We start from the raw sequence: 25,149 nt of genomic DNA, 5'->3' as shown, positions 1-25,149 counted from the left end.
GAAAAAAGGTGTACATAAAGAAGATGCACATGGCACAAAGTGCTGCAACATGACTTACTTCACACTTGCTAAATGCCTCTCGAAGTAAATGTTGAAATACCAGAATTGTCCTACTTTCATCAATTTGTTGACTGTTTGTCGCATCCTCACTACACAGGCTTGTTTCAACATTTGAAAGAGGCTCGATCGTGCTGAGTGACGACGTAATGCTGAAGTCCTTGGTAACAAAATGATGGTTTGTTATTTTGATGTACTGTGATTAGAAAAGTAGCAGGGCTATCTCACGTCACAATCACCTTTCCTGCGTTTAGAAACGGGGCTTTCAAACGGATCAGGAAGAGTTCTCCTTGGTTCTTTCAACTTTATCGGAGTCTACCAAGAAATAAGTCATGGAACACATTAGCCTGACGTTGTAGAAAGTTGGTATACCCGTCACCACCTTGAACACATGCGATTTTGTATTGCCGGATGGACGGCGAACTGGTGCAGTGAAGTCGGAGTCTGATGACTGAATAGAAATATGTTGAAGATATCAATACGTACGGTATGATATGGGATATCTACTTACATGACTCGATTCAGTAGCTGCACAAGCAAGAAGTTCACGCGAGGTTCTTCTCACCGCAATCTACAATATTTGTCAAATAATAACCATCAAGTGGACAAATTGGGGTCACTGTGCAAGTGCACGAACCGCAATCTTGGACGAAGCCTTTTTTCATGCAATTCCAATGACTACACAATAAAGACGCTACACACATATTCATGCAAGTATACCTTCTCAAATCAATTAACTCAAGTGTGCTTACTTGAAGCTTCTGCGTGGAAGGTCTTTCATTGATGGCTGTACTAGATTTCGATTCAATAAAATCTGAATCCGATGACTGAATAAAAACGTTGCAAATCCCTATGGAATCATTGTCACGTGAAATTGAAAGCAAGGACTTACATTGCAAGATTCTGGAGTTTTGGTGACTGGAGTTTCTTCAATTGCTGTTGTTTTCGCAACCGTCTGTCAAGATAAAAGTTATATAATGCATATAGGGAACTTTAAATATAGTTACCCACCAATACCTTAGACTTGGTGGGCTCCCCACCAATCAATTTCGAACATGTTGAGCCCATAAAATCTGAGTCAGATGACTAAACAGAGAGGACCAAATGTCAATCCAACATGTCTTAGGGAAAAGCAAATGCAGCCTTACTTGACAAGATTCCTCCAAAGATTGATCTTCCTTCAAAACTATAGTCAATTTGTGATCTGTCACGTTCTTGGTTTTATAGAACTTCTTTGTAAGATCCAACGAAGGTACAGCTTCTGTCAATAAATACAAAGGAACATTTTATAAATATACACAAGAGTTTGCTAGAGATGATTGCCACCAACCCTTTTTAAGTCGTCGACGCTTGCTATTTCCTTTACGATGACGAGTAAAATCGCCCTTTTTGAAATGCTAACTGCATACAAAAATATTTTTCTGCTCTATCTTGGTCGACGATATTCCTACGGCACTAAACCACTGTCGTCTTAGTGCAATTTCAGAAGGAATTTTATGAAGAGTATGCGATTCGTCATTCCTTTTGACATCACACGATGTAACGGCACAACTTCTCGATGACATTGCAGCTTGCAATAATGTCAATGTATATTCTATATACTATTACAAAGACTCTGGGTAGAGCAAGACAATATCGTAGACCAGTGCTTTACAACCTTTTTGAACTCCATTCGTACTTTTTTTGAAAAACAATTTAATTTGCATCAGCCAGCTGGAATTTATTACACAAAAAGAAAATGAAAAGCTTATCACTTTTTGTATTTGTAGAGCTTTCTGTAGGTACAGAGCGTCATTATTTCACATTCGATGTATCGTATTGCAGATTAATCAAATACTAAAATCACTGCAGTAGAAAAATCACAGATATCGCACTTCCGCTGTCTCAAGGTCTTTGTTGCTTTTTCTGGGGGTATCGTGCAGTGATTTCTTTCGAAGCTTAAAGGGCGAACCCATGAACAATATTCACTCGCAACAATATCCCTTTTCCACTAAATCGACGTATCATGTCAACGCTATATGAATGTGTGCCGAAATTCCAATACTTCATTCAAATCAACACTGGCATCGCTCACTATTTCCTACAAGGTAGGGTTAACATATTTTGGATTCGGGAAAGGAGGACACTTATTCAAAATTTTCAGAAATAGAATAGTGGATCAAGTAGAATCCTGAAATAATAGTAAATTTTTCAGACTCTGTGGTCGGTCGACTAAAAAATGGATAACTTTCCAGCTCAACTCCGGAAATACAGTTTTTCTTTCACACTTAACATTGGTTGACTATTTGGTTGAAATTCTTTTCATTCGCACAAGTACGAACCGTCACACAGGTTGAAAAGCACTTTATGCTGTAGCCGTTTTTCAGGGTAACAGTAATTTCTTATCCACAACAAGAATACCACCAGTCAGGGTTCCCCATGAACATGACAAAATTCATGACATTCAAAATTGGTGGTTCGGGTAGGCTACTGTCGGAAAATTCACCATCCCTAACCAAAATCCAACGGTACGCAAACCTAACCTGAACCCACAACTCCGCAGCTGACCCTAAAACATCTATATTCATTTTATTGTAATCTTACTAATCCCCAAGCCATTATTTTACGATACCCTCAAACCCTCATCTTATGATTCTCCAACCTTAATGCGAAACCAATTATGACCGCTCTGAATTTTGAAATGTTCAGAGGGCACACTGATTGGTGATGGTAATGTTTTATACATAACATAAGAATAGGACATGATCTATTCCTGCCCTCAAGAAATAGAATACACTAGGCCCAATTAAGAGAAAAATCTGCTGACTGAATATCGTCCGTGGAACGCCGTATCTACAAACCACCTTGGCGTGTAAGACATATTTGCTTCATAACATCGGCTGACAACTATCTACAATTCGTCCACTGCGTGCCTGCGTAATCGCGTCCAGCGAGTGCGACGATGGAGTCATCGTGCCAGGTAACGGGTTAAGAAATTACCCGGAGCCGCGACAGCTGCAGCCGGGTGCGTTTCTGGAAATTTCAATAAATTGCAGCTCCATCACGGTGGCGTTCTGAAGAAAACGGCTGCGGCCAAAATTTGTTTATCGTTTTGCCCTTCAATTTGAGACCACATCATATTTAGAGCGCAGTGCCCCTTTAATTACCCGCGTCGTTGTTGAAACACTCGGCGCCGAAATGGCGGTGCTGATTGGTTCGACCGCATATGATGAATACGCTAAGTTGCGAGGAGGGAATATGTTTCGCCAAGAATTAGACTGGAGTAATTAGTGGAATACATCCGTGAAGAGTTATGTTTCGGAACCTACATAAAATTGATTTGGCAGATAGCTACGGTAGGCCATGACTTTAGGTGGTGTGATGGGTCGTGGAGCAATTTTATTCTTTTATGTTACAAATTAGGCGAGCTAGCCAGACTTGAACAAACTAAACATTTAGTTAACTGATGGTCAATTAACTAATGGTTTTTCGAGTAGCTCTAGTTCTAGTTCTAGTTGCTGATTTTGAAAATTGAGTAGTTGTAGTTCTAGTTCTAGTTGCGCTACTTGACAATCCAGTAGTTTGTAAAAGTCCGGAGCTAGCATTCCTGCCAACTCGCTGACACATTGCTGGAGGACAAAAAATTAAGCCTTGAAAATCGTAGAAGGAACTATACGGTAAGTGATTTATATCCTAATCAGCATCGTCGCAAATTCTGTAGTCTTAGATGTTTTGAGTCCATGCAATTATGGAATTTTGTCGTGTTATTTATAGATCATCGTTTTCAAATGCAATGTTACGATAATTTCAAATGATAAAAAGACTTGAACCAGTTTGAGAGCACTAGCCTAGACTCCCTATGAAATAATTTCCCCACCAGAACGAATATGCATTGGGCAATCGTATAGTTCGAATATAATATCGTGAAATAGATTGCATGTAAGTTGTGAACATTCCACGTGTGATATACACTGTACAAGTAGGCCTACATTGTACAATGTAGATGTATAGTGCGGCTGGTCTTATAAACCATCCGGTCAAGCAAACGCTAATCTACGACTGCGTGGGTCTCGATGAGTCGAAACGATGTATTATGTGACGTTCAGTAAAGATAAATTAGCATGTCAATGAGCGGCTACCAGGAAGCTAGCGTCGTTGATTTTTGTACTCACTACTCATGCTTTTCATTACAGTTTACTTTTTCGATAGAGCACAGACAGACAAGAATAAATTAAACCTGACATTATAATTTGGAATGTACATTGCCTTTAAATGCTATGGCGGACAAATTTCCACCGGATAGTATCCAGGACACCTCGAAAAAACGGGAAGTCATGAAACAGTACGCCAAAATGAAACATTTGTGCATCTCGGACGAACAAATCAGAAAACTTGTTGAACGGTACGACAGAGAAGCCGGATTTCGTGAATCTGTATTGCTACTCATCCAACATCCGTCCTCAGCTGACAGAGATAAGAATACGCCAATGAAAAATACAACCCGAAATGAAAAGGATGAGACATTATATTGCATATGTCAAAAACCATACCAGGATGACTTATTCATGGTTCAATGTGATAAATGGAATGGTTCCACACCAATTGCATTTTTCAATCAAACAGTCTTCCAAGAATAATGGATCACAAGCAATGGGAACTTTGTAATCTTGTATGTGATGGGTCACGTCATTTCTGGGAAGGACCGAAAGTAAATTTTGCTCATCCATTGCGTTGTCCTGACCCCATCGATGATGTCGAATATTCTCCATCTTCTAATGTGGTGAATACAGCCACAGAAGAGACACGGAAATCTAGCTTGTCACCCGCACCACCTGTAGTGGCAGATATAGGTAAGGCGTCACCTATGGTTGTTCCATCAGAGGAACAGACTGATGCGATGAGATGGGTTATTGATCTTGACACAATCAAAGAATTGGGACAATATTCTGTCGATATTTCCAATGAGTCCGACAACATCGAGCTGCAACATTCTTGGAATATTTCGCTGGAAGAATGGTGCCATATGACAAAAAATCGATCGCTGCACCGCTTCGACAAAAAATCGTATTACTACGAGACCATTTTTGAAAAGATTTCATCCCTAATATACGACAAGTGTGTTCCTGTTATACACAACCATTATTTGCACGCAAGTGATCGGCCTAAAAAAGCTAAAACCAGTGATGGCTACGAGGAAGGTTACGTAACATTCCGATGTGCCCACAAGCAATGCCCAGCTGGGTGCAGGTGCGGCACGCAGGGAACTGTGGTTATCTTGCGAAAGCAAGACCAAGTTAACTTTCAGCTCGATATGATTGGTAAAAGATCACACGCGTTTGGGTGCTGCAGATCCCGTCCCATAAGAGGAGCACGCCGCGACGCTCTGCGCAAACAAGTTGATGGAAGACCGCCAATGGCAGCATATAGAGAAGCCCCAGCAGCGAATATCTGGCTCCCACACCTACTTCCCGAAACCGGATGTTTTCAGAAAAGCCAAGAGCGAGATCAATACGCCAGCTGATGATTGGCGTCCCAACTTGTTCAAGAACCTGGAATCATTGGACGATTCCGATAGCCAAGGAGGTTTTGTGCGAGGGTTTTTTGGGGGCGTGATGGGTCGCGGAGCCATGCTGTTTAGCGAGCCTCAGCTACGTCTGTTTAAGCAGCTCTGTAGAAGAGAGACGGGTTATACTTTGATTCAACTTCAGGTATCATAAAATCCTATCCTGGTTTGAAACCCTACCAAATCTATTCGCTGTTGGTACGTAATCCATTTAAAGGGCATCTTGGGCTACCAGTTGCCAGCTACGTAACAACGAGGCACACGACCAACAGCATACAAACCTTCCTCGGCTTCTTCCAGGACAAATTACGATCAACAATCAAACCAAGGTTGATCGTTATTGATGGGGCTATGGCAATTTGGAATGCAGTACTGCAAACGTTTTGTCACGAAACACGATTGCAGTACTATCACCGAATCTACCGGATAGTCAATGGCCACGCACAAGGAAATGACCTGGAGTTGCCGTTTGTGATAAATTGCTTGAGTCATTGCATGCATGCAGCCTCAATCTTAACCAGGAAATATTACAAAAGAAAAACACATAAAACTGCAATGCACTGGATGGGACTTTTATTCATGTTGTCTGACATCAGTGAAATAAATTCGGCATTTTGCCCCATATTGGTGCTTCTTTTGTTTGGAAGGAACTCGCCACAAGTTTCGAACAGTTACGGGATTCTAAAAAACGCTTCTACAACTTCGGGTCTTGAACGTTTGGATTGTTCGGTTGTTGATGAAAATGACGTAGGCCCTAATCATAAACGACGCAGATTTCTTTTCGAACATTGCGAAGAAAGATAAAAATCAGGAGGCACAATCACTTTTTTTTGTTCAAAGCAAAACCATAATGGACAATTTGAAAAATTCTGAAATTTTTGAGGAAGGATCAAATCCCGCTTACACAAAAAATGAATATTATTCTCCGGATTTCGCCGACAAAATGTTGCATGTTATCATGCCCCGGATCGGTGCCACATCAGGCCTTTTGCTCGGAGATTTGATTAGGCATGCTGAAGCGAAAGATATTCCAAACTACGCGTCGTACGAAAAATACAGCGCTAGTTACAAAAGTATCGAGAAGTATGCTGCCAAGAATAACACACGATCAATTTGCGAATAAAACCGAACCCAAGGCGTGATTGAGGAGCATTTTCACCAACTGAAGCACGTTTACTTGGGTGGCAGTCGTGTAAGTGATCTCGATCGATTTGTGTACAGATACAAGAAAGAAATCGCAAAATCGTGCAAGATTTTTTCTGATGTGTTACTGCACTCGCGATATAGGAGTGGAAAAACAGGATTATCAGCTGTCTCGGAATTCGATGACTCGGACCTTTTACATTCCGATTTCAAAGGGTGCAATAAAGCCAAATCGGCGACGAAAAACGTGGAACATCAGCCGAAGTTGTCAGGCAACTCGAGAAACAAAACGTCTCATCGAGACATCAATACAGGAATTTACACGTCGGGAAAGTTTGGGGATAATATAATATTTCTAAATAAGCCTAACTCCCATGCTGCCACAACGCCTAGCGTCAACGATGTCGAAACTACTCTGTGTGCAGAGACAGCAGGAGGTCACACGGAAAAACCAGTGAAATTCTCAGGTATTAACCTATCATGCTTCTAAATATAAAATAATCGAGATTCATTGGACACGTACGGGAAGAGGTGGCCAAAGTAGAAGCAGAATTTGCTCTCCATAAAAACTACTCAAGTAAGTCAGTGTTCAGCAAAACCTGAAAATTGACATATGGAGACGAAGCAGGGCTGGGTTTGTGTTGCTAAAAGTCCCATGCAGGAGATATATATTTTCAACAGGATAACGATTCGACCGCATTATCTGAACCACGCAAGCGGTATATAGATTAACAGGCCGAGACTTTCGTAGATGTATTCTATAGTGATCTCTCCATATAGATTTCGCGCGAAGCATGACTAACATTTTGTCTCTCCGCGAAAACTGGTCCTCAATTGCTCCACCTTGGTCTCTCTCTTCCTCTTATTAGAAGTACATATTACTTCTACTTGATACAGTGTAAATAGCGTTTGATTACACTTCTTTATACAGACATTAACACTAGGGATGGTGCGAACCTCTGAAAGGTTCGGGTTCGTGTGAACGCAAACCTTTTTGAAAGGTTCTGTGTGAACACGAACGTGAACCTCGTGACGTCATATTGCTAATTCCAACCATATATTTCAATGAAGTGATAGCCTATATTAATGTACACGATACCTAGCGAAGACTCGGGCCCCATAATGTCACATTGCTGAAGTAGCCTACATATTGGCGTTTTAAACGTCGCTAAATGTATCAACCGCGGTTATCAAGGCATATAATTATCTCATAAAATCAATACATTCCGTCGCTTCGCCAACAATTCCGACGAGGACTTACCAGGGAATATAAGCTGACGCCTTAACGGTCTTTGCCAGACCGGACAATGTGTTCGGAGTCTGAGTATTGCTACATGAATATTGAGCAGAGTGTAAAACGGGTTTCCATACTCGCTACCGATAGCATAAACAACAAGTTATATAGCAGTAGCCAGCACCCTAATCGCACTGATTTGGTTTTAATGATACAGTAAAGATATGAAGTAAAGATAGACCCCGTACGCCCGCTCGATTTTTTACATCAGAAAACGATATCAATGTCATTGATTGGTTGAATAAGCATCATTCGCTGACTATACGTATATATCGCTCGTGATGTTGTGAAGCTCACAGCAGAGAGTCGCCAAATATTCGCAAACGGAAAGCTGGAAATTTCGAAAAGTAAAACTTTTAATGTTGTAAAGGTGCATGCTCGTTTAGTGTCGATTTTTTTATGCTGCCAGCGCCATGCATAGAGTGACCCGCAGTTGAAATGCAATAAATTCCAACCAAAGATCTTATAATGAAGTGCAAATTACAATTTACCAAAAAGGTTCACAGCGCAGAACCTACCAAGGTTCTGTTGTGAACGCGAACCTCTTAATTTCCGAGGTTCACACACAGAACGCGAACGTGAACCTCACGTTCACACCATCCCTAATTAACACGCTGTGGTTGTCAGAGGCTTGCGACAGGGTGGAAGCGGTTGTCAGGAGGAATACACTAACATCAGAGGATCTGCACTTGTTGTCAGGGAATGGATGGCTAAATGATAAGGTATGTGCTGCATCAGTATAACTAGTTTTCTGATTCATGGAATCTTTTCTGTCCAGATTATCGATGCGGCAATGCATGCGCTGTGTATAAAGGTAACATTCTTTTTGTTTGCCAATTGTGTTAGATTATTATGCAATAATAATGCCGCTCAATTCCTGTTAGAGCGGGAAACCCAATAACTGCATTTCCTGTCAGCTTTCGACACCATGTTGGTACCAGGGTCGTTACCACGGGAAGAAACTCACCAAAGCGGTACGGCATCATCACATTCCTCGTAGCATTATTTGGAATAAGTCGTAATGCATGGTATGTGTTTAGATGCAGAATAAGCCACTCGAAAAATCAATCGTGACATCTATTCACCTTGGGAATCATTGGATTTTTCTGGTAATCCATTTTCTTGATAAAATTTTTGTTGCATGCTGTATACCAGTCATAGAACCTCGCTTTGCGTTTTTGTTAAGGCCAGCGACATAGAAGCAGAGCTTCTTTCTGTTTACGATTCCCTTGGCAATGAAGAAATTTACGCAAAAACCTTGTTGCAACACTGGAAGTGAGATTATTGAAAAGGTACAATTAAAGAAATAATTTCATTGCTTGGTTTATCGAAAATTAGAGGGTACTGGAGTCATCACAAGCCCGAGCCCGAGAGTTCCGTGGATTGGACCGTAATATGCTTTCCACACGATGCCCAAACAGACAGTTTTAACTGTGGAGTCCTGGTGCTGAAGGTGTGAATTTTGAAGGTTACGTCTAGGGTTGCATTTAAAACAAAATCAATTCAAAACAAACATGTTTAAAACAAGGCCCTAATTTAATCCATGTTTGTTACTGTTTTTCTTTTAAGCCATGACGTTACGAATATCAATTGTAACGTTATATTGCATTAACATTGACAATTGAAAATATAGGGTAAATATAGCACCTTTGACGAAATATATATGTACTATTAATGTTGAACCGACTATTATGAGGCTTTCAACTATCCCATATCGACATACGTCGGCTATAACGGGTGGTAGTTGTCCGTAGGCTCATACAACATGTTTTGGAAAGTATTTACACAACTATGGCATAATTCAACATCTTTAAAATAACGCAATTTTTTTTTAAATAGGCCTTTGTTTAAAACACTGTTTAAAACAGAGGTCTCAAACACGCGGCACGCGGGGTACGAGATCAATTGTAGAATTAGGCCTGTATGATGTGGAATATTTTCTGAGTCAATTTATTCAACTGGAAAATATTCTTCGCGCTATGCGCGATTTATGTGCAATGACAGTAGCCATAGCCTACTTACCACGACCATATCAGAAACATGGATTAGGCTACACCGCTTAAATGCTCTGATATCACATCAATCTTCAGTAAATTTTAAAATATTCTACATAAAATCATGGCACGTCAAAGATCCGCTAGCTGTAATACTATAACCCGACAGCTTTTACGCTGTCATGATGCGTCCTCTCGCAAGATGTCTATAACTCATTATTTTAACAAATTGTGCCCGGCACAATATGAAAATATGATTTTTTCCGTGCCAAACGTGAATTTTAATAGTATATTACATTACATTTTCACGATGTTTTTTGGAATGCCTGTCTGCAAGGTCCCGTCAAAAAGGCCTACTTGGAAATTATACATTGAATACCCCTAATAATGATGCTGCGGCGGCCCGCGGCGTCATCAAAAACAAGGAAATTGACCCGCGAGTACGTTTGAGTTGGAGACCTCGGGTTTAAAACATGTTTCAAACAAAGTGTTTTAAAACACCGTTTGTTTTAAATGCAACCCTAGTTACATCAATTCAATTCAAACTCCCAGCGACTGATTTATCATTTTGCATTGTCTGCGATGAGGCTTCTTTCAGTTTAGAGAACAGTCACCTCTGATCGAATACCAAGAGCATATGACGCCTCGACCAAATCTACTTTTCTAAATTACTTACTTGAGTTCTTTTGAGACCTATCACGTTCTTGGAAATCGATACCTATACCTGTAATTGATTAGAAATTTCAGATATTACTGGTACTGTTACTGCAGTAACAACGATAACTACGTCAGCGACCTCTGATTACTTGTATGAAAACATTTGGTTGGTGTTCTTAGATTGCGGAAAAGTTCTTGTTGGGTGAGGCCACCGATTTTCCGGCAAGCACTGAAGATTGCAAACGCTATCGCGAGACCATTGGAAACATGTTGCTCGAACTAACTGGCATAAATGTTAGCTGTTATTTAGTGGTAAAATATCATATTACTTCTTTCACATATAGATGAGAAAGTTCTACTCGAAAGTCGAAATGGGTAAGTCGAATGCTTGCTGACTCTCGAATCTGTAATTAGCTTATTGTTCCAAGCGAGATAGCGTAATGTTGATCGAGTTAGACATTGTGACGCAACAATTCTGTCTGGAGTGAAGCTCAGTAAAAATAGGCTTACCATACGTCCTCTTTTAAAAGGATTTGTCCTCTTTTTTGACTTTTTTGAAAGTGTCCTCGGAGGACGCCCTTTTGTCCTCTTTTTTGAGATTTTGTCCTCTTTTTTGAAAATTTAGGTCATATTTAGAGGAAATCGCGAGTGATATGCCGCAAATTAGCGCAGAAGTGAAGCTCCGGCGGGTATTTCGGAGGGAAAAGGGGTGATTTCAGCTCTGAGCGAAAAAAAGACCTTTTTTTTTTTTTTTTAGTCATCCACCTGGCAATGTGGAGTGAAAAACGTGTTTTTGAGCTCTGAGCGGAAGTGATGACCTTTTTTTTTTTTTTTTTTTTAGTCATCCGATCATGAAGCGGGTGAAATTTACCTGTTTTTGAGAATTCTTCTCCAGTTTTGCTTGTCTGAAATTTCTGAAAAAGTGTCCTCTTTTTTCATTTCCGAAATATGGTAAGCCTAAGTAAAAAGAGCCAGACAGCATAGTTGCGTCACAATGTCAAGCTCGATCACGATGCAAAATTCGAGGCTAATTTTGGGGTGTTCAAGGAACATGAGCAGAATGAAATATATATTTTCGTAATCAGCACAGCAGCAGCTTTCCATTGATGCCCATTTTATCAAATTTAGCGATCGATAAGCCGGTCAAAATTGGTCGTAAAATTGCCTTTGAACCAGTGATGAGCACCGGAGCGGAGTCGGAGTGGAGTCGGAGCGGAGTTTTGCCAATTTTGTGATACCCGGAGTGGAGTCGGAGTTTACAACAGATATTTTTCCGGAGTTTTACGGAGTATTGTTAGTTTTGCCCCCGATATCTTTCGATAGCTTTGACCAGAAGACACTATTGATTACAAACCAAAACACAGACAGTTGACACCTTGTAAAGTTGTAATATGACCGGTAACATGCAAAAATGATTGACAAGTGCATAAAAATCAGCCATCTGCACTGCAATTGGGGACTGGAGAGTAACCTAGTGATCTAGCAAGGCATTTCCGCTGAGCAGTGTCTGTAGTTCACAAACTTGAAGACACCCAATATCGTTCGCAGCGCATCATTTTCTCCCTGCAATGAGATGCCGTCTTTGAATCCACTGCTGAATGTCACCATATTATGAGATAAGATAGATCTTCCACGTTGCTGTCATTGCAGTCTTCTATAGTCACATCATATTCCTCCTTGCGTATTTGTTTCGTGACTAATTTTCATGCTACCCCAGTAATTGTGCGAAACATTTACAATCAGCAACATACAGCGGGGCTTCCCTATGGTACAGCCTTTGGCTACCCTGATTCTTCCAGCAAGTTGATGATCATAACGTAATATATCCCATTATCCTGATGACATTCAATATAGTAATAGGTCCATTTTGTGAAAATGTATTCCCAACGTTGGTATCAGTTGAAACAAGATAATATCCGATACCACTTTTGTGATAACTGTTCGCAACTTTCATCGTACTTGCAATTTGCAGTGAGAGATATCGATAATAAGTGTTACATCAATATTACCTTTATATCTGTGAGAAATATACATACAACAAGCAAGTATCTGGATGGAAACAATAATAACTTATGCAATGTGTTACATGATTTAAGGACATTGCGACGAATTTTCGCTAGTAAGATCCGCTCACAGAGGCATACCAGCATCTAAGCCCGCTTTAAAGATTTCAACAATACATAAATCACTAAGGTAAGCTGATCTTACCCTGTAAAAACAGAATATTCCGAATTTCTGAACAGCCACACTAAATAACTACAACCGTCTGCTTTGCTCTGCTCGCATCAACTCAACTACGCTTCCTTCAATATTGATTGACGTAGTCAGTCATCCAGAACTCTTCTGAATTTTCGTCATGTAATGTTTGGTTTGATTGAGAAATGACTTTGATGTGATATGAAAAATCAGCACCACAATCAAGTTTCTGCTGCTGGTCTGTCTCAGACTCCAAATTCCAGATATCATGTATCAGCTTCAAAATTGGAAGTCACTAGTCATTTAGTCAACTTCAAGGAGCGTCGATCTGTGCGTCAGTGATGCATCATGTATGTTTAGTGCAGTGCAGTTCCATCAACTGTTTCATGGCGATGCGGAACTTAATTTACTGAAACCTGTGATGTGATCGTCGATTTCAGTGGTGTTAGTGGTAGTTAGTTCGAACTGACTGGTCTTCCTTCGTCGTCTTAATATAATGGCTGAAGCACCGTCGACGTCAAGTGGGTTACTCACTAAGACGCAGAAAAAGAGTGACGTGTGGAAGGATTTCACTCTGATGCTGCATGATAATAACGGCCAGTATACCGGGTTTGCGAGATGTCAAAATTGCAATGTTCAGCTAAAGCATCACAAGTTGACAAGTGGTACGTCGCATCTTCGAAGACAAAATCGAAGCTTGTAAGAAGAATTGATCGCAGTTGAAATGCAAGTAAGCGAGTAATCAAAGGAGAAGGTGATCATGGGGAACACTGATCGCCGGGTGGAGAATACCGAAGAAGTGTCGGTTTGCCGTGGTGTTGTGCAGAAGACGTTTTGCCATCCAGATTTACGGTGAAACGTAAGTTCGATGAGGAGGCTTCGTCTTTGAAGCAGAAGCTGTCAGAGGAACTAAGAGTTGCTATCAAGTGTTATGGGCTGGCTGGCATCACCACAGATATGTGGACCGATCTAAAGGGTCGCAGTTCTATTAGCTTGACCGTCCATTTTGTTGGAGAGAACTTGACTCTCAGAAGTAATGTTGCGACTGTTCGGCAATTCACGGATACTAAAAAAACTGGTATGAATATCAGACAGGCTATCGAAAACATCGATTGGGATTCTTCGACAATGGTCTGAATATATTTCGGGGACTGGACAAGATTCTTCGGGTTATCTCGGAGTCTGGGATTGAGATCCCCGGAGTCGGAGGGATTTTGCCTCAGAGACCAAAGTTGTCGGAGGGACTCGGAGTCTCGAAAAGCAGACTCCGCTCATCACTGCTTTGGACAAATGGAAAGTGTGTCTTAAGCCAAATGCAGTGAGCCGTTCAATCTCGCTGTGACAACACCACGATATGTTGGCTTTTATCAAAATACGAAAATGACTCGAGCTTGACTCAACTTGGACTCGAGTCCTTGCGCATGACTCGCACCAAGTCATATGACTCAAATCTCAACGGCCAAGACCGACACTGCATTGTAATTCAAATGAATAGTAAAGCTACCAGCACACTGTTGGTATTTCGCCTTGGTACTGGCACTTGAAAATGCGAGCAGAAACTGTTGAAAGTGAGGAAAATAGTATATTTTAAGTGCGCACCATTCGATATCACCAAACAAAGCTTTAAAAAGTGGTTCCAACAAGACTTCAAGTAGAAACTGAGCAGTGAGCTGTCAACGCAATGACTTCGACTCGGACTTGAGTCAGAATACCACGACTCGGACTCGGCCCACTGCTCGCTGACTTGGACTCGGACTTGGGGGTGAATTGAAAATGACTCGACTTGACTCGAGTCAAAACTATAAAATTGAGATTGACTCGTGACCCAGAGCCTTGTGACTTGGTTACTACCCTGCTATGTTCACACCATCCCTATTGGTGTAGCCTATTTTAATCGAAATCGCGAAGTTCATGTTCAAGTTCAAATAAATTAATTCCGGAACTGTAGTTCTTCACAATATTTTCCATTTTCACTGTGTTATAGGTTACGTTATAATTAGACGACAGAGACAGAAAGTTATACAATTTTCTTAATATCACATCAATAAACGTTTCAATTGTTTCAGAAACGATGTTAAAAGACCGCATCTGCTAATCCAATAGAGCTCTGAGGATGACGATATAACCACGGAAGAAGGCAAAAAATCTATGAGAAAGCGCCGCAAAATGCCGGAAATTTCATCAACGGTTACCTATCAGAGAGTTCCGATTTTCACTACATTTAAAGCACCGATCCCGGAAATGTTATCGGAAGAACAAAGCGAAGACATTTTTGAACACGTTAGGAGCATTTGCGTAAGCTCGCTAACCAAATCAAATCAGGAGCAGCCGAGCAGCAACATCTTCGTCGCCACGGGCTTTTTTTGCTATCAAAGAATCATGACAGGTTGAAAATGCATGGCTATACAAATGAAATTTGGGAATACAAGGACGTAGATTCGGTGTGTAAGTACGTCAAGTCGAAACTTTGCTTACTGAGGACGTTTGTGAATAAATCAAATGCATCCGGCAGAATACTTCCGCGACCAGGGGAATTAACAATCGAGGTAATCAACCCTGGCGTCATTGCAGAAAACTGTGATGTAATGAAATTTTTGAAACCAGATTTCAAGGTCCATTCATATTTTAGACTTGTAATTTTGATTGAAATTATAATCAAACTAACCATGGAAAAAAAATCTCAACTACAAAGACGCTGAAGATCTCCTAGGATGTTACTCAACGATGTTACTAAGTTGATTAATAGAAGAGCTACAATTTTGAATGAGCTTTCCCGTATTTGTTATGTTGTTGTTGTTGTTGTTGTTATCTTGTACATTCGTACAGTTCGAAAAAAATGATAAAATCGGAATTGCTAGAATGTTGTTTTATTGTTCCGGCTGTATCATTAGTGGAGGTATTGTTCATTATTTCAGTCTTCCCAGCTATGTACAGTTTGTACACTGGATAAGAGGACAGAGCAGAGCCATAACTCACACGCTCTAAACCGAAGGGTCGAACTGGTGCCATGATCGTGTCCGAATTACCGAAATTTCGAAAATGTCCAATTTCAATTCGATTCTAATGAGATATATGTAGAGTCCGAAGCCTAATTCTTTTTGAAATGGATTCTACTAGTCTGGCCGCTTCTATCGAGACAAAAATTGTTATTCAAGTCGATGTCCCAAGGGTCGAACTGGGGCCATAATTGTGTCCGGATTACCGAAATTTCGAAAATGTCCAATTTCAATTCGATTCTAATGAGATATATGTAAAGTCCGAAGCCTAATTCGTTTTTAAATGGATTCTACTAGTCTAGCCGATTCCATCAATACCAAAATTATTATTCAAGTCGACGTCCCAAGGGTCCAACTGGGGCCATAATTGTGTCCGGATTATCAAAATTTCGAAAATGTCCAATTTCAATTCGATTATAATGAGATATATGTAGAGTCCGAAGCCTAATTCGTTTTGAAATGGATTCTACTAGTCTGGCCGCTTCTATCGAGACCATAATTATTATTCAAGTCGACGTCCCAAGGGTCGAACTGGGGCGATAATTATGTCCGGATTACCGAAATTTTGAAAATGTCCAATTTCAATTCGATTATAATGAGATATATGTAGAGTCCGAAGCCTAATTCGTTTTGAAATGGATTCTACTAGTCTGGCCGCTTCCATCGAGACCAAAATTATTATTCAAGTCGACGTCCCAAGGGTCGAGCTGGGGCCATAATTGTGTCCGGATTACCGAAATTTTGAAAATGTCCGATTTCAATTCGATTCTAATGAGATATATGTAGAGTCCGAAGCCTAATTCGTTTTGAAATGGATTCTACTAGTCTGGCCGCTTCCATCGAGACCAAAATTATTATTCAAGTTGACGTCCTAAGGGTCGAACTGGGGCCATAATTGTGTCCGGATTACCGAAATTTCGAGAATGTCCAATTTCAATTCGATTCTAATGAGATATATGTAGAGTCCGAAGCCTAATTCGTTTTGAAATGGATTCTACTAGTCTGGCCGCTTCTATCGAGACCATAATTATTATTCAAGTCGACGTCCCAAGGGTCGAACTGGGGCCATAATTGTGTCCGGATTACCGAAATTTCGAAAATGTCTGATTTCAATTCGATTCTAATGAGATATATATAGAGTAGGGCTCTTCAAAAATGACTTTTTTTCTCAAATCGTACTGGCTACTTGATAAAATTGTTAGGTTACCTAATTTAAGCCTACACACAAAAGTTGGTTCAATTCCAGCCAGTAACCGCTTTGCTACAGGAGAAGAAAGTTTCTATTTACTATATAAAAATAAATAATAAAAAATTTGAAAATTTTCTGTTCACCCCATGAAAGTGTTAGGCTGTCTATAGAAACGATGCTCACCAAATTTGGTTCAATTCCAACCAGTGGAAGTGGAGTTATTGCCGTCGAAAAATTTGGATTGGAATAAAATAGTATTTACGGTGAGCAGAACTATAATAAATAAACAAAGAATCGGTCACCGTAAATACTATTTTATTCAAATCCAAATTTTGGTTGGTGTAAACTGTCAACAAAAGGAGTTCGTGTACCACCTAAAAATAGTACATTGAACGCTCTCATTCACGAAATTTCATGCTGGTGACGTCATATTTTGTGATACGATTGTTGATATACAATGTTCTTTCCAATTCTCTACTAGTTGCTGACGATTACCCCTGACAGCACCGTAACTGCCGCACCCCAAACCCCCCAATTGGGGGGGGCCCGAGCTCGATGGGGGGCCCAAAATTATTTCGTGAATTAGCATAAATCATAGAGTATTTTTTGAAAATTTATGCAATTTTTTCAAAATTTTTGGGCGCTGCACGCGAATTCACGTAACCATTTATCTTTCTTATTGGGTATTGGGCCATTACCGCGCCACGACCCACCAAGACATACAATCAAGTTTTAGGCCATATAACAGGCGACTCCAAGAAGTGTGCCAGAACGATTGGCAGCGAGAAAAGCTTGGCCGAAAAGGTCTATGCCCTTATGCAGATCAAAGACTTCGCTATATATACAAAATACATATAGGTTTAATTGTCCATAGGCGCCTAAATGACTGGCACCGAATGTTCCTGTCTTTGCAATCTGAACCTCACAAGACAAATACCATCCCGCTGGGAAAAATTTTATGCCAGTGAAGAAATACCAATTTGAAATCGTGTGCTTCTCTTAGTTTAGAAGCCTACGTTTGGACGGTTCTATATTTTCTGATATAGCAGACTGGAAGTCACGAAATAACATCATGTAACGAAGTCATATCAACGGTTCCGCCCGCCCGAAGATGTTTAATCATTCTTTACGGGCCCTCCCGTTTTCAAGACACTTCACTCAGCTCTACCGGTAAATCTAATTACGTGAGTAGAGAAGACAATAAATTTATAGCATATTATATATGCAGTCGCCGATCTGATTTACCGATTTTATCATAAATTATCGAAAATTTTCGCGCTTGGCGCTGGCTCTCAATACAGTACGGGTAATTTCGTGACAAACGTGAACAACGTGATGGAGGGTCGTTTTATCACCCTATGGGAGCCCAAGACCCACGTTCTTGGGGGCCTGACGAGGTGCTGTTTCGTTCCTGCCAACGGGTATACGCCCGAAGATGTTTAATTATTATTGAGTGGTCCTACCATTTCAAACACACCTCACTCAGCTCTACCGGCAAATCTGATTACGTGAGTAGAGAGGACAATATATTGATAGCATATTATATATGCAGTCGCCGATCTGATTGACCGATTTTATCATAAATTATCGAAAATTTTCGCTCTTCGCGCTGGCTCACAATACAGTACGGGTAATTTCGTGACAATAGCGAACAACGTGATGGGGGGGGGCGTTTTATCACCCTATGGGGGCCCAAGACCCACGTTTTTGGGGGCCTGACGAGGTGCTGTTTTGTTCCTGCCAACGGGTATACGCCCGAAGATGTTTAATTATTATTGAGTGGTCCTACCTTTTCAAAGACACCTCACTCAGCTCTACCGGCAAATCTGATTACGTGAGCAGAGAGAAGATAAAAATTGATAACAATGTATGCAATTCCCGATCATACTGACCGATGAAATCATGAATACTAGAAATTTTGCGCGCTTCGGCGACTAAAGCTGATTCACTAAAGAAACTCCCAATGGAAATGATGAATAGTGGTAAACAGTGTATCGCCGGAGGGGGGTCTGGGGGGCGAAGCCCCCCAGACGTTCGGTCTATAACACTATGGGGGGCCCAAGACCAATGTTTTTTGGGGGGCCTGACGAAGTGCTGTTACGGCCCTGACCCCTGACGAGTGTCAGCCGAAAATATTCGGGTTCATTTCAATATGAATATACTATTCAATAACTTTATTGTATGTTGTTAATTCGTGACCTAACGTCGTTTATATAATCAAAAGATACTGTAGTCGCCCAAACGTAGCAGACTAAAGAAAAAACTTTCGTGAGACGCACGCACAAATTGTCATGTCTTCATTCCTCTGTAAGTGCCCCGGGTGGCATTTGCATTGTTGGGCCTCAGATTGGAAGTACCGGACTATTCGTCACGCCCACAGACTGCGGCTACTGACAATGGACACATACCCAAGGTTTTGGCCAAGGTCATTCTTTGGTAGCACACTTTGTGGAGTTGCGTGTTGGCCGAAATTGCATGCGTCTTTTGGTGTGTCGTGGCGGGGTAATGACCGCCACCGAAATGCCCATTCCTATAAATTATGCGTGCTTTTTTCTTGAGGGGGAGAGGTATGCATTTCAAAATCAAGCTATTTAGAGACATTAAATCAGGAAGCTCGAAAAAAAATTTCAAGTTAAATAACTGTCTTGAAAATACTCTATAATAATTCATGTTGATTTACGAAATACTTTTGAGTCCCCTTAGAGCCCACTCTTGGTCTTATTGGGGAGTTTGGGGTGTGGCAGTTACGGACCTGGCTAGAATGCAAATCGTTGGGTGCGACGAATAGTCCTGTATAGAGTTGGGCAATAGGTGCATTATGACGTAACAAGCAAATAACGTATGATTTATAAGGAAAATTGTTATCTCATTAGACCTTTTCATCGCAAGCCTTATATTGTATTCCATTATATCTTCTGAAATTAGTTCTAAGGAGCAAAACAAATGTAATCGTGAGTAATCGTGATTACTTTTGAAATGTAATCGTAATCGACTACTTCCTGATTTTGCTGTAATCGTAATCGTAATCGCGGGATTCACAAGTAATCGTAATCGCAATCGATTACATTCGTGAAGTAATCACCCCATGTCTGGACGCAATACGACCGTAAACCAAACTTTACGCTGAATGGTCGAGACATAATGGCCTTGACGACGACGTAGCCAAGGCTGCGCGTCATCGTTTCTCAACCCGTTGAGAAATTTGTGGCGCGATATCTTCACTGTTGCAATTGATCGACGCGATTAGGCAATCACTTAGAAAACGAACTTCAGATAGTTGTCAACCGACCATCACTTCACCATCACACTGATGGCTGATGGTCATGTCATGTTTTATACATAAGAATAGGACATGATATATTTCTAATGAAATAAAATACACTAGGCCCGATTTCGACATATTTCCTCCATAAAATCGGCTGACAACTATATAAAGTTCGTTCTCTGCGTGACAGCCTAATCGCGTCGAGCAAGTGCAACCGTGAAGACATCGTGCCATGTAACGGGTTAAGAAATAACGCGAAGCCGCGACTGCTGGAGCGTGAAGGTCCTGCGGAAATTTCAATAAATTGCAACTCCATTACGGCGGCGTTCTGAAGATGACTGCGGCCAATTGTTTTTTCGTTTGCCCTTCAATTTGAGACCACATTATTGTTAGAGCGCAGTGCCCCTTTAAATATCTGTGTAGTCACATATGGCAGCAATGTCGATTCAGTGCAACAGACAGGGTGTTTCCAAGACAGATTTCCCAAACTTCCGGCTCCAGAAACCATAACAAGCTTACGCCGAGGTAAAACGTTTTGCTGAAATCTTTCCTGAAAAGAAGTCATTTGTCTGCAATATAGCGAAGGAGGGAATTTTTGTGGGCGAGCCTTAGAGCCATTCTGCCGGCTGCCCAATGCGTTGGATTGTTAATTACAAATTACAAAAAACAACCGACTCATTCCGAGATTCCTTCCCTGATTAAAGAACTGATTCCCCAACATTCGGAATATAGAGCCAAATTTATAGAAGTGAACAAATTCATATCTACCTTGCAAACAGGACGGAAATCCGAACAGAGAGAATGTGCAGAGTGGGGGAAACACAGGGATCTTCGACTCACAAGCAGTAATTTTGGATTGCTTTGAGGTGAACAATTAGCAGGTTCTCCAATTTAGGGCTGTTCAAAAATAACTTTTTTTCCTGAATCTTGCGGGCTACGTGATTAAATCGTTAGGTTGCCTTAAAAAACGACGCACACCAAATTTGAATTCATTCCAACCCAATGATATATATACAATGATTGGAAACTGCCACGCCCCCTAACGCTGTAAGGTTTACTCCCGCCGAAATCAGCGTGTGCGCGGATAAGGTTGACTGCATACACTTCATTGAGTAATGTTGACCATGGTGGAGTACTGCTATCACCTTTGCTGGCAGTTATTCCACTGTTTTTTCGTTTGTTGGTTGATTGTTAACAGGTTTTGCGAGCATAGTGAGACAGTACTGCATACTAAGGTATAATCAAACTTCCGCCAATGCGCAATATTCAGGCACTGACTAGCTGCTTAGGTTTTTGTACCTGTGGATGAGCGTAAAAAAGCTTGGAAAATTAGGACAGATTGAGATTCGAACATTTTAAAGCATCAATTACGCCATCTGATATCTTGAAAGCGAAACTGATTAAGATGCTTTTGTGAGTAATCTTATTGCTGGTGGGTGGCCAACCTGAAAATTCGATGAGACCCATTTAACAGAAAGCAATTTTATTGAAGGCTACTATAATATTTATAACTCTTTTTTCTCACTAATAGTTGATTGATGAATAGTTGGTTGCGTCAGATGTGAGATAGTGTTGCATACCAGGGTGTGCTAAAACCTCTGCCAATGCGCATTTGTTTCAAGTTTCAGCAAAACGTTTTTGTACTGGCGCCAAATATGAATGGGCGGAAAACCTTGAGAAATTTATAAGGAGTATGCGTCAATATCGTGGCTGGATCAATTGTACAAAAAAATACGATTTAAAGATTTGCGAACTTCATTCGCGTCATCTGATTTGTTGAAAGGTGAGGAAATAATTCTATTATAGGCCTACTGTAGCCTACTCTTCATCATTGCATAAGCACTACAGAGTGGTGGGCTACCTTGGCTATATATTTTGATTCCCATGGTAGTTGACTGGTAAGCTGTTGAAACGAGTTTCGTTTTAATGTCTAATGCATTTGCTCTTGCGTATAGGACACAAATCGATCAAATTGCAAATTGGAGCAATTCCAACCTTGAATTTGCCTGTAAATTGGCTAGATTGTGTTCTCATGACTATATAGCTGTGTCGAAAACTTCATCGCGAATATTTCAGCAATGCTGTTCACGGTGATGTTTCATGTGTCTAACTACTTCTGATTTTTTTTGGATTTTCAGTGAAAGAGAATATTGTATTCAGTACAACGAAAGACGGAATGGTAGGATTCGTTGATCTTGGGGAGTCGAGACCTGTAGATGATGATGAACCATGCAGCTACACACGCTCTTCAAGTTTATGCCAGTGGCCTGGTAACGTCCGTTTCCAAACCCTTGGCATACTGCGCAACAAAGTCGGTGGCTTCATTTCGACTTTCGAGTAGGCCTATATTCTGGAAATGTGTCGGCATCCTGGAGGATTGTGGATTTCGGGTAGCTGCGGTTGTTGCTGATGGACTCAGTGCAAATCGCAAGATGTTCCAAGAGCGTACGCAACAACCTCTACGCCAGCCGCACTGGTGGTACGAAACTTCTCAACAAGGATGGTAAATTTATTCGATGGCGGCATTTTACGGCTGTTTGATCTGACGGAATTGAGATGCGGAAAATTGACGGATGCACATTTTCGTATGCAAAGCTTGGCAAAGATGCGGGAGATTTTTGCAGCTCAGCTTCTCTCTAATAGTGTTGCGCGTATTATGCGAGCAGGAGAGGTGAGGCTAAAGAAGCTTCTGCATGGTTTGCCGGTATTTACAAGTGGTTCGACATTATGAATACATCAACCAAGTTCAGCTACAACGCCAACTTGAAGCCATATTGCAGTCCAGACGATTCACGCTTGGACTGGCTGGAAAATGATTTCTTGCCTAAAATGGGAAAATGGATAGATTCTTGTGCTGAAGGAACAGCAACTTGGAAAACCAAAAAATTCTTGAGTCTCGATAACCATTTATGCATTTACTAACCATGGACAAGTACGGTCAAATAGCCGAATCTTTATTCTGCACTTACAGATATTAATGAATTTGGTGACACCTTGATATCATATAAAATTACGGAAAAAGAATGTTCCCCATCCTATCAATGATTCGGGCAAGAGCAAGCAAAGATGGACAAATAGCTAAACAAGGCAGATTTCATCAAGAGTAGATCAGGCATCATTCGGGTCGTATTCGGCCATTCTTGAGCCAACGAAAGCGAGTGCACTGCTGCATTATTAAGGACATCATCCAAATACTTTTCCCAAGTTGAAGATGACAAAACTTGGTATCTAGCACTGTTATTGCTCAACAAATCAGGCATAAACTGTTTTTGTTGTCCACATGGTTATTTTTGCATTGGTCTAGTTCTGTACAGTTGCATATTAGTGTTACTTTTTTCAAATGCCTGCATCATTATTTCGGTCATATACACATGAATTAGGGATTTGAGGAATAAATTATGTATTCGTAAATGTTCTATATCTGTGAAGTGTATGTATCTTCCTCATTTCTTTACATAACATGATGGAATCCTGAAAATTCAATTCTGTATTGTAAGGCATCGAGATTTTGTGGAATGATCATGGATAGGTGACTTTTTCCAGAGGTGGGTGATGTATGCAGCGTTGCTACTGAAGTAGTGGAAGTATTGCTACAATGATTTACTCAGGTTCAAATAGAAGTAGCGAAAATATAAATCGGTATAGTGCTTTTAAAAAGTTCTAAAAGTAGATTTGGTTGTTCGCTCTGAGTCAGTTGGAAATAGTCACTTTTGAAATTGCAGGGTTAAGCTTAGTGACTGCCGCAAAATGGCCATTAAATATGTGCTTGCTATTTTCAAAAACCTTCAAAACTCAAGAGATCTAGATATCCCCGGAAAAAAACAAGTTGTGATGTTTTTGTTTAGTGACTAGTATGAGAACAATCACCCGCGGAAGTAGGCAAACCAACTCGAATACTCAAAATAACTGGAATTACTCCTTTAAAAACTACTTCTGCTTGATATTTTATTATATATAATGTTATTGATTTAGCAAGTTGGAATGAAGGTGGTGTCACTTGCAACAAAGGTTGAACGACCACGACTGTGTGAACATCAGCCTCGTTGGTCGTCACAAGGCTACATCACGGGAATTGCGTATAATTGCGAGTCGTCAATGTGTGAATTGGATTTACGATACGCGCATGACGCGAGAAATTTATCTTGTGAACTAGGTGTACGACTGTACGAAGTACGTGTACGTGAATCAACGTTTATATGGCAGCGGTCCGCTAGCATAATCAGAAGAAAAATGCCAGACGCGAGAAAGAAATGCGCTTTTAAAGCTATTCAACACGTTAACGTTAATCGCCACTGATAAATATACCCAATGAATTATATATCATCGCTAGTTCCTCAAAGAAGTATTGCTGAGGAAGCCTTTGTTTACAGCACAACTGTGTATGCGATAAAGCGTGACCAGGAACACGCTGAAACGCAGAGCTCACGGTAGTTTCCAATCATTGTATATATACAGGCCACTTTAAATTGTACTTTTGGGTCTAAAAAGTACAATTTAGTATAAAATAAAATTTCTGTCGAGTGTAAAATAAGGATTTTTTTGTTTACCGTTTTTCGTTGTTTGTCAGTTCACCAGAGTCTCTAAGAAACGCATTGGCGGGTTTATCGCTTCCGTTCGGGCCCTGCTGGCTCCCACGGGTGCTGCCTGGCGGTTGGGTGGGGAGACCGGCAGCGGCGGGGGTGCAGATGCCGCTCCGCACTGGGGTTCTTCCTGCGCAGCGCTGTGTGAAATTCATTCGTGACGGTGCGTCGTTTCAACAGGCCTGCAAATTCGTTGCTTCAGTCAAGGAAGAGACGGGTCTGGCATTCTATACGGG

The 25,149-nt window shown here is 40.8% G+C and overlaps 2 protein-coding genes and 1 long non-coding RNA gene across 3 annotated transcripts in view; 1 reads left to right on the top strand and 2 right to left on the bottom strand.

Moving 5' to 3' along the window:
• LOC145444541 (solute carrier family 22 member 18-like) overlaps window positions 1-25,149 on the bottom strand; it is a 166,521-nt gene that overhangs the window by 120,312 nt on the left and 21,060 nt on the right. The gene's annotated exons all lie outside the window — the stretch shown is intronic.
• Window positions 26-3,184, bottom strand: LOC145444986 (uncharacterized). The gene is made up of 8 exons (XM_080323069.1): window positions 1,206-3,184; window positions 1,069-1,143; window positions 950-1,012; window positions 810-884; window positions 569-628; window positions 440-508; window positions 297-372; window positions 26-217 (listed from the first exon to the last, which is right to left on the bottom strand). Exons 2-8 carry the CDS (start codon window positions 1,123-1,125, stop codon window positions 165-167), a joined length of 453 nt encoding a protein of 150 aa, XP_080179195.1. The 5' UTR covers window positions 1,126-1,143; window positions 1,206-3,184; the 3' UTR covers window positions 26-164.
• LOC145444556 (uncharacterized) overlaps window positions 11,851-25,149 on the top strand; it is a 71,579-nt gene continuing 58,280 nt past the window's right edge. Inside the window, exon 1 of the long non-coding RNA XR_013916716.1 lies at window positions 11,851-13,842. This is a non-coding gene — a long non-coding RNA (uncharacterized LOC145444556). The remainder of the gene's footprint in view (window positions 13,843-25,149) is intronic.

The sequence above is a fragment of the Botryllus schlosseri genome, chromosome 8 (assembly GCF_051294905.1).
Source record: "Botryllus schlosseri isolate E-star chromosome 8, Bs_hap1, whole genome shotgun sequence".
In the NCBI taxonomy this organism is placed as follows: Eukaryota; Metazoa; Chordata; class Ascidiacea; order Stolidobranchia; family Styelidae; genus Botryllus; species Botryllus schlosseri.
The sequence above is the reverse complement of the archived record's forward strand: the minus strand, read 5'-3'. Positions and strand labels throughout refer to the sequence as shown.

Bases quoted from the DNA above. Each gene is read 5' to 3' on its own strand.
- LOC145444986 (XM_080323069.1), bottom strand. From the start codon at position 1,125: ATGGGCTCAACATGTTCGAAATTGATTGGTGGGGAGCCCACCAAGTCT. The intron at 885-949 runs GTAAGTCCTTGC...GTTTTTATTCAG, and splicing joins AAACTCCAGAATCTTGCAAT to TCATCGGATTCAGATTTTAT. The intron at 373-439 runs GTGGTGACGGGT...ATTTCTTGGTAG, and splicing joins CAAAATCGCATGTGTTCAAG to ACTCCGATAAAGTTGAAAGA.